The 10,240-nt window shown below is 44.3% G+C and overlaps 1 protein-coding gene across 2 annotated transcripts in view; it reads left to right on the top strand.

Annotated features, from left to right (window-relative positions):
- The window catches only part of adnpb (activity-dependent neuroprotector homeobox b), an 11,083-nt gene extending 3,032 nt beyond the window's left edge, over window positions 1–8,051 (top strand). For both annotated transcript variants that reach the window (XM_010776705.1, XM_010776704.1), the window contains exons 2-4: window positions 1,298–1,414; window positions 3,380–3,472; window positions 4,129–8,051. In XM_010776705.1, coding sequence (XP_010775007.1) covers window positions 1,307–1,414; window positions 3,380–3,472; window positions 4,129–7,068 — 3,141 coding nt within the window. In that variant the 5' untranslated portion in view covers window positions 1,298–1,306 and the 3' untranslated portion in view covers window positions 7,069–8,051. The remainder of the gene's footprint in view (window positions 1–1,297; window positions 1,415–3,379; window positions 3,473–4,128) is intronic.
- Window positions 8,052–10,240: the final 2,189 nt, after the last annotated feature.

Consider the following 10,240-nt stretch of genomic DNA (forward strand, 5'->3'; position numbering starts at 1 on the left):
GTATTGGATCAGTTCAGTTTGTGCAGCATTGGATCAAAACAAAATAAAGCTTATCAGTACTCGTTAGCTTACTGCTACAATTAGACACTGCGCCCTGCCCACTCTGTTGCCAGATTTGAGAGAAATAAGCAACCAGGTCTATGAAAACAAGCCCCAAAGAAGCAACACATACATGATGTTGTGTAATTTGAAACCAAAACTAAGGCCTCAGGATGACTTTAAGACTTGAACATGGTCCTTTTTGTTTTGTAACATTGAATACAAAATTTTAAAAAAGTATTTAAAAAAAAAAAAAAATAATAATTAAATCCCGATCCCTGATTTTTTTTCCTCCCGATTCCGATCTTTTGAAAATCACGTGATCGGCTCCGATCACGTGATCGGATCGGGACATCTCTAAAAATACAATTATTTTTTTTTACCATTTTTTTTTTTCTTCTTGTGTGTCAGTCATCCACACCAATCAGAAGTGCTGTGCTCCACATGTACCAACCATTGTTAACCAATCAGAAGTGGCCCATGATAGAAGGTGATAGACAGATTGATCCAATCACCTGCCAAGTATTTTTGAAATACTTTTCCAAATGGCTTCCAATGGAGCTTTCCTAGATGGTTTGGTGAAACAAACCATCTGAGTCAGGTTAGTAATGCTCCATCACATGTTTTACATCTATTACAGGGTGAATCTTAAACTGAAGCTTGACTTTAAAGCAACCCAACGGAAGTTGCATGTAAGTTTAGTTCTTTCACTCGTAGCTCGGGCTGCGGGGGTGCTAGAGACGGGAGCATGTTGATACGACCTTCCTAGCCGGAGTTTTGGCCGCATTTTACAATAAACTTACGTTGGGTCGCTTAAAAACAAATATCGCAATATTTGTCAGAAAAATCGCTTCCCAAAATCGTGCAGCCCTAGTGTGAACCATTGGTAGGAATGTGTATCATAGCGTTCTTGTCTGCATTCATGAATATGTGCTGCTGTTCGTAAAAAAACCTTCCTCAGTGATAACTATAGAGTCGTAAAATCCTCTCCGAGAGTCTCAAAATGTGTTTTGCATCGGATAAGCTTTTAAACACCTTTGTGTTACAAACTGGACTCCCTTCATTCTCACCGGTACCTTTAACAACACCGACGCAGCCCCTCTGCTGTCATTTAAATGTTTCACTGAGTAAAACAATAACAAATGAACAGCCAACAAATCTCATATTTAATTTTAAAAAGATGATTACTTTTAGGCTTTATACTAGGCAGGTTAAGTCAAGCTGTTGATGCTTTGTGTTTTTTTCTTTTTCGATTCAGGCTGGCAGAATGTTCCAGCTCCCCGTCAATAACCTGGGCAGTCTGCGGAAAGCGAGGAAAAATGTCAAGAGGGTCCTGGTAGACATCGGCTTGGAGTTCTGTAGAGATCACGTAGAGGTGAGTGTGCCCTGACTTTGGTACTTTTATAATGATGAACACCCATTCTACTGTTCCTTTGAGGTAATAACTCTGCCTTAAGTAGCACACAGTGAATCCCGGAGTTTCCACGTGATTAAATATAACTTAGATGTTCCTTAAATTCATATTCCCAGCATCATCGTTAGAAGTTTGTTTTGCTTTGATAGTAAAGTCAGTTTTGGAAGTGAGATAGCTCAGTACAGGAAGTTAAGGTTCAGCATTCTTGCATACATGTAGTAATCTGTGACCTGAGCTCATATAATATACAGAATGTTTTTACCCTCATTGTCATCCGGTCCTCATTCTTTTATATCACACATAGGTCAGGAGAAATATGCTTCTCCGGCTTAAAAGCAGAACCCAAAGATTTTACATAATTCAGCGTCCAGCTCTAGACACCAACACACTCCTCACAGCTCCTCATGTTGGACAGACTTTGTTGTTGTCATTCATGTACATGAGAACTACGAGCCAGAATCTAATTGCACACAAAATTATAAAGGCCATAAGTGAAAATAGTCGGGCTGTCAAGTTAACGCGTTAATAATAGGTTAACGCAAACATTTTTTAATGCCACTAATTATTTTAACGCGATTTAACGCATATGTATTTATTTTCCTCGGCCGAACCGTAGTTTCAGAGTGCATCGAGTTTAAAATACCATCTACAAGCTGATGCTGACAGCCCCGCTCCTGCTGCCCGCTTGTGGCAGACCACACTTCCACACTCACCGGCAGGCACCGACTGGCCATCAGGAGGACCGGGAGGGTGTGTGTATGTGTGGCCCGAGCGAGCGAGAGAGAGAGAGACCTTACGTATACTGTTGTTGTTAGTGCAGCTAGCTATTACCAGATGCTAACGGATATAAGGAGCTGTTTAAATGAAAACAGAGGAGCGATATTTCGCCGACAACTGCACCGAGCACTTCACTTTATGCAAGTAGCCACTAGCCAGACAGTGGGACAAGTCAGCACACTCAGCACGGATAGTGCGCACAACATGATCACAGCATCCAGGCAGCTCCCGTTCGAGCATATGCCTTGAGTTGCACATAGCTCCAACGATCCATCACACACACACACACACACACACACACACACACACACACACACACACACACACACACCTCCCTCTAAGGTACATTTAGAGCAGATAAAAAATGTGCGACACACACACACACACACACACCACACACACACACACACACACACACACAACACAACACAACACACACACCACACACACACACACACACACACAGACAGACAGACCATTTGTATTGTATGAGAGAGGTTCCAGGTTGAATTGAGGCGAATATTTGTAATGTTCAGAGGTTGTTGTGTTTAATATTCATGAGAATATTTGTCATTGTTCAAATGATAATAAACATTAGCATAAAGCATATTTGTCCACTCATATGTTGATAAGAGTATTAAAAACTTGAAAAATATTCCTCTAAGGTACATTTAGAACAGATCAAAAATGTGCGATTAATTTGCGATTAAATATGGACAATCTCGCGATTAAATATTTTAATCGACAGACAGCCCTAGAAAATAGTGAATTATTTTCCAGCCCCAACATAAAATAAACGCGTGTCCAAGAGGGCAAAATAAATCTGGGAAGAATGTCACCCCTTTAAAATCTTATCTTAGTTTTTGTTTGACACGCAGGAGAGCAAAGGCAGACTTTGGATTTGTGCACATCAACAAACCTGTTGCCTGCAATTACCCAGAAACCCCTTTGTCATAATCATCTCTAAAGCAAGCTGAGGTTGGCATCACCCAAAGAAGAACACTGACATTTTTACAAAATGCACTTGCCTAGTGTGTGCCCATGAGGCAGTCGTTTGCTGCAGGAATCTTTGTTATTGAATATTTCCTCATTGATTGTGCCTTTTGCTTTATCATCATAACGTTTTAATGTTCTGCCTTCTTGTTTTAGGACTTCAAAGCCTATACTCCTCCGGAGGTTTATATAAAGCACACTTGCTGGGAAGATGTGTGCATGTGGGAACCATCACATACCAAAGTCCAGGTGTGTGACATACTCAGATATGCATTCTCACATAAATGTCTTTTTTTTGGACCACTGATATTATTATCTATTTTTAAATAAATGTTATACTTGCACCACAGCAACAGAGACAAATAAATAATGGTAAAATACAATGGTCTTGGTGTTTGACCAATTATATTAACATAATATAATCATTTAAATAATTGAACATAATGTTTTTTAGGAAATGTGTGCATTTAAATATACTCTTCGATAAATGCTTTATTTTCAACACATTCTGGAGTTTAATTTATACAATGACTCGTATATTTTATTCACTAAAATATTTGAGTACTTGAAATAAAGGAATCCTGTTATATTTGTTTGTCTGCTCCTGGCGTCTCACACCAGACAGCAGACCTGTGCTAGCTAAGCAGTAAATAATAATGATCACATAAAACAATCAAAGTCAATAGGAACAGCTGGTAAAATAAATAAAGGGACAATAAACATTGATTGCTGTGGGTATAAAGAAAGGGTTTCTACTTTATTGTTCATAATTGTGTTTAAGGCTTCAAGAATCTGTAACGTTTTTGTTTAGGTACCATGAGAGTGCTTATATTTTACTATTATGTACCCTGGAGTCAAAAAAAAATCTGTCAAGTCTAAACTTTTTCCCACCTCTGTGTCTCCAGGACTACAGATCAAAGCCCTTCTGCTGCACCGGCTGCCTCTTTTCATCCAAATACTTCTCGGCGTACAAGAGCCATTTCCGCAACGTCCACAGCGAGGACTTTGAGAACAACATTCTGCTCAACTGCCCCTACTGCACTTACAATGGCAACAAAAAGACTTTGGAAACGCACATCAAACTGTTCCACATGCCTAACAACGCCGTGCGGCAGGGCCCCGGTGGAATGGTGGTGGGGGCCGGTGGGCTCGTGATGAAAGACGGGGTGCTGAAAAGGACCGGGGACAGCGTGGAACAGGCGGTGTACTACTGCAAGAAGTGCACCTACAGGGACCCTTTGTACAATGTGGTGCGCAAGCACATCTACCGGGAACACTTCCAACAAGTGGCCCAGCCCTATATTGTGAAACCGGGAGAGAAGGCAAAAACTCAGAACGGTTCCACAGAGAGTAACAACACAAACAGTGTGAACAGTAACCAGATTCACTGCAAGAAGTGTCTCTTTGTCCCGCGGACCTACGAGGCTCTCGTCCAACACGTCATCGAGGACCACGAGAGGATTGGCTACCAGGTGACCGCCATGATCGGCCACACCAGTGTGATAGTCCCCCGTCCCAAACCCCTCATCATGGTCCCGCCCAAAACCCACGGAGACAAGACCATCATTGGGATGGGCCCTAAAGGTGCAGTCATGGCCACCACCAGGTCTCCTGCCTCCCAGCTGGGCAGAGTCATCATCTCATCAAAGGCGGGATTCAATGCTCAGAGTCTCCTAACGGGGATGAAACATGATGTCAGGTTAAAGGGTCAGTCGTTCACTATCGGCAGCCAGCAGGTGAGGGTGACTCTCCCGGGGAACGCCCAGGTTTCTGTTCCCCAGCAGTCGCATGCAGCCAAGCAGCTTCTTTCCAGCAGCGGCCTGCGTTGTCCTGTTGTGCTCAACGCCTCTTCACTCAAATCCAACTCTCTGGGATCCCGGGTCCAGGCGGCAGGTACCACCGTAGCCTCCGTCACGGCCAAGAAAAGCGGCTCCTCAGTCCTCGGCACATCCTACACCCAGAAGTGGAAAATCTGCACCATCTGCAACGAGCTCTTCCCGGAGAACGTGTACAGCGCTCACTTTGAGAAGGAGCACAAAGCGGAGAAGGTGCCGGCTGTTGCCAACTACATCATGAAGATCCACAACTTCACCAGCAAGTGTCTGTACTGCAACCGCTATCTGCCCAGCGACACGTTGTTGAACCACATGTTGATCCATGGGCTGTCCTGCCCGCACTGCCGCGCCACCTTCAACGACGTGGAGAAGATGGTGTCCCACATGCGGCAGGCGCACCCCGATGAGACCGTGGGCCCACGCACAGATTCCCCCTTGACCTTTGACCTCACTCTGCAGCAGGGCAATCCCAAGAATGTTCAGTTGATTGTCACTACCTACAACATGAGAGACGCTCCCGAGGAGTCAGTGGCGTTTCACGCTCAAAACAACAACACCTCCGCATCCTCAGCTCTGTCTGCCTCCCTAATATCAGGCAAGAGGTTAATGCCTCTGCACCCCCCCAAAACAGCTTCAGGGGGATCTGACAGTGCACCAACCAAGAGTGCTCCACAGACATCTGTGCCCTACAAGAGGGACGTGGGGAAGACGCTGTGTCCTCTCTGCTTCTCTATCCTCAAGGGCCCCATCTCAGACTCACTGGCCCACCACCTGAGAGAGAGGCACCAGGTGATCCAGACTGTCCACCCTGTAGAAAAGAAACTGACCTACAAGTGTATTCACTGCTTGGGGGTTTATACTAGCAACATGACGGCCTCCACCATCACTCTACACCTGGTGCACTGTCGAGGTGTAGGGAAGACCCAAAATGGGCAGGAGAGCCGAGCGGCTCACTCACCTCGGGTCGGCCAGGCCCCGAGCAGCACTCAGAAACGGGCCAGCTTTGATAGCTCTGACAGCAGTGCGCCAAAACGAAGGAAGCCCCCTGGAGAAAGGGCCAACCCACGGGACAACGGTCCATCAACGTTTGTAGAAGACCCAGATGAACCTGTAACTCTGGCGCTTGATCCCAAAGGGCATGAAAACGATTCGTACGAATCCAGGAAGGCATTCCTAACGCGGTATTTCAATCAAGCGCCGTATCCCACACAGCGAGAGGTGGAGAAGCTGGCGGCCAATCTGTGGCTGTGGAAGTCGGACATCTCCAGCCACTTTGTGAACAAAAGGAGGAAATGTTTGCAGGAATGTGAAAGCCAGAACCCTGGCGTGTTTCTCGGGTTCAGCATGCACGAGCTGAGCAGAGTGAGCCACGAGCTGGACATCGTGCAGGACGCCGTGTTGGAGGGCAAGCCGAGCAAAGGGCGGACCTCCAGGACGCACATAGGGGTGTCAGAGCAGGCTCTCCGGAAACATAGGGAGCTTGCAGCTGCTAATGGTGGGGTGGCCCCCTCACAGAAGGGAACTGCAGAGCGTACCAAAGGAGCGCCATCTGCACCAAAACCCAACAGTGCCAGCACAGACCAAACCAAGACAATCAACAGCACCTTAGCACAGAAAATACCTCTAGACCTGTCAGAGCCCATCGCCATCGACTCTGACAGCGAGGAGGACGAGCAGCAGAGTGATAACACGCAGCGAGAGGGAGAGGTACGTCTCCATGGAAACAAACAGCTTGCTGGAGCTGACAAGAGAATGGAGCCGGGGACAGGTGCTAAGATAGTTTCAGATCTAGACGACTTGTCAGACGAAGAGGATGACGAAGACGACGACGACGACGACGAGGAAGATGAGGAGGAGGCACATGTAGCGAACGGCTTCGGGCCCACGGAGGGCTCAGAGAGACAGGCTGCCAAAGGAAGAGACTCTCTACCTATCATTATTCCCAAGTTTGTACCATCAGCGGCGAGGAGCAGGAGGGACAGGGCCCAGCTTGGCAAACAGCAGGTCTGAATCAAAAAGACTCACACAGTGAGAAAGACACTTTTAGATTTGATCCACGCCAACAAGTCTGCCTCGTCTGCACTGAAGGACACGTCCCGGTCACATCGGGTATCTGTGAAGGAGGGAGCGATGAGGAGAGAAATCAAAACAAGCCATCCAATGAATTGTATAGGCTCAACAAGCAGCTAGGGAAGATGTAAAGATTTGTCAACAGCAGTTTCAATGTTTGACACCGGAGAAGTCACACCAAACAAATAGGAAGTTTTTTGCCTTCTATATTCTTTATTACCTTGAGATGAGGAGCTTTGATTCAGCCACTGAACTATTAAGCGTGGCGTAAAATATTGAGTTGTTGTGAGGTTAAGCTTTTTAAGCTGGCCAGATAATTCATCATTTTTCATGTAGTAACACCGCGATGCTAGTGTATATTTGTACAGTCTTTTAGACATGTTTGGACAGATGTTTCCATGTAACCCTGGATATTTGCTATTACCTGTGTGTAAGGTAGCCTCATATGTTCTACATTGGTATGCTTAACGATAGTTGTCGCTTTGGTGGCTGGTATTTTTTTTTTTTTTATAAAAACCTAGTTTTTTTGCAAAAATAATATATCTATATATGAAATAACAAAATTTGATTTATTTTTGCTTTAACACTGATTATGTTTTTCATTTTTATTTTTGTTATGATTTCTCTTCTGAAATCATAGTGGTGTCAGGCTATTTTCCCACAGATTAAAGGGGCATTTCATCAACTTTCTGCAGCCTCATGCTCTATGTGTTGACTGTACCGTTCTCACTTTCTATTTTTACAATTCTAACTTGATGTTTCTTTGCTCAACAAGACTGGACAGCAGGAAGCATACGGAGTCCCACAACAGTGAAAGCTATTATTATTATTCAATTTGTGTTATTTGAATTGTGTGTATTTGTTTTAATGTTTTCATTTGAGCATTTATGAAAAATAAAGTGCTGTTACTGTGCTTCTCACTGAAATAATGGTCATGCCAGTTTATTTTTGTTTAAAGGAAGAACAAGAAGGATTTTGCACAAAAACTATTCTTGATCAACAGAAAAACTGAAAGTATTGTAAACCTTTCATTTTTTTGTAGTTACTCTTGAAACAAGCCTCGTAAAAAAAACCGGCAATCTATAACTCCAGGGATCATAAAAAAATGATGTATACACAAGTGGTTACACAGAGTGCCTGCATTAGTTGAACAGCCAAATGTCATCCAAAGTGTAAACCAATGGGATGACAGGGACTGGCCAAATAAAAAATGTTTATAACATTTTATTTTAATACATTTAAATACAATGAGCTATCAAGGGGAAGGAATGACGTTTCAGTATGATTTGAAGACTGATGATGTCATCTTGCCTTTTAACTTTACAGTCAGCACAACACTGCATATACCAGCCTGCAGCCAGGACGATGATCATATTCAAACAGTGGCACAAGAAATGCCTGTCTTTTGGTTTTTATAGATTTCCTTTTTTTATTGGTAAATTAGTATTATTTGTTATATATAATAAATCGAATGTAAGTGACATCATGCAAATTATACTTTCACTGAAATAATTGAAAGGTATTTGTTGAACAGTTAAAATGAGCAAATTGAATATCAATTATCTTGAAGAATATGTACATTGCTTATTCATTTTTAGATAGAACGGTGACAGGTGGGATGCTATTTCTTTATATCTCTAAAATAAATATAAATATGGTCACCTTTGAAGGGGACAGTTAACACCAAAATCAAACAAACCTATTTTTCCTCCAGCGTTGCATTTCTTTGTCGGGATTTGCTGAAAAGATATCTGCCTTGTTTCTACCATCTAGTTCCATTATATTCCAGAGAAGGCAGACATCTTTACGGATGATATCTCCAACAGTATGCATCTCACACCTAAGCATACTTGATTTGAGGAAACGTGTATTTTCAAGTGAACTTAATGTTTGTGTTATAATTCAAAGAGGTTCTTCTAGTTTTTTTAAATGCTCATGGTGAAGTTATACATTGTGCCTTTAACAGGGTCCAAGTTGAAAATATACTTCAGTACCTGTGTGAAACCCTCTGCTCTCAGTTCCTAAATCCAGCTGGCTGACAGAAATCTGTGACAGCTACACATTTGAAGTAAACCTCGTTGAACGGCAGGAGCACATCCAGATGTTTTAAGAAAACATGAAACATGTTATCATGGAATGTTTGCCAGAAAGCTATAAAACCTCCTAGCTTTATCAAATGGCCCCTGCCTTCATGTTACCTATGATTAGAGATGGAACATTATTAACCCTTTGATGAGCTGCATCATTGGACGGATGGCACTCTACCAGAGTAGGGATTGATCACTGACACCTTGTGAGTCTCACTATCCTACACACAGGTGAATTGAGTGAAGATGCGTCGATTCACTTCATCTATTTTTACCTCATAGTAGTTAATTAAAAATGCCATCCTTTGCCGCCCTGGGATGAGGAATCTAAAATGGAGGGAAATTACCCCAGTGCAGGAGGGAGAGAGGGAGGGAGGGAGGCAAGACTCTGCCTGGCTCGCTAGTCAGTGTTGCTATGCTGTTGTAAGGAGTGCGAGAGAGGAAGGTAGGGAGGGAAGGAGTGGTGGGGGAGGCTGAAGGAGAGAGAGTGAGAGAGGCCCGGCAGACTGTGGGGGAGGCGGAGGCCTCATCTGCAGTGCTGTGTGCAGAAGGAGCGCCTAACAGCCTTTCAAAGGGGGAAGGGGAGGCGAGAGAGAGAGAGAGGGGGTGACAAGAGGAAAGGGCTGGGTAAAGGAGCGGGGGGGGAAGGGGAGAGGAATGGGAGCGCGAGGGAGGAGAAGCAAAGAGAAGGGAGAGGTTGAAGGAGGGGAGGAAGTGGTAGGGGCATGCTGAGGAGTAGGGGCCTATAGGGGGGAGAGATGGGAGAGGAAGGGGGTGAGATGGGAGGAGGAGGAGTGGGGGGAGGGCAGGTGATAGTGGTGTCGAGACTGGCGCCCCCTGCAGCTGGAGGAGGGACACAGCAAGGCCTGTGTGTGTGACGTGTGTGTGTGTGTGTGTGTGTGTGTGTGTGTGTGTGTGTGTGTGTGTGTGTGTGTGTGTGTGTGTGTGTGTGTGTGTGTGTATATGTGTGTGTTTGCTCTTCCTCCGTAATGTAGCCTCTTCCTTCAGCTTCATTTCCAGAAAAC

This window comes from Notothenia coriiceps, unplaced genomic scaffold (assembly GCF_000735185.1).
Source record: "Notothenia coriiceps isolate Sejong01 unplaced genomic scaffold, NC01 NC01_scaffold00017254, whole genome shotgun sequence".
Classification (NCBI taxonomy): domain Eukaryota; kingdom Metazoa; phylum Chordata; class Actinopteri; order Perciformes; family Nototheniidae; genus Notothenia; species Notothenia coriiceps.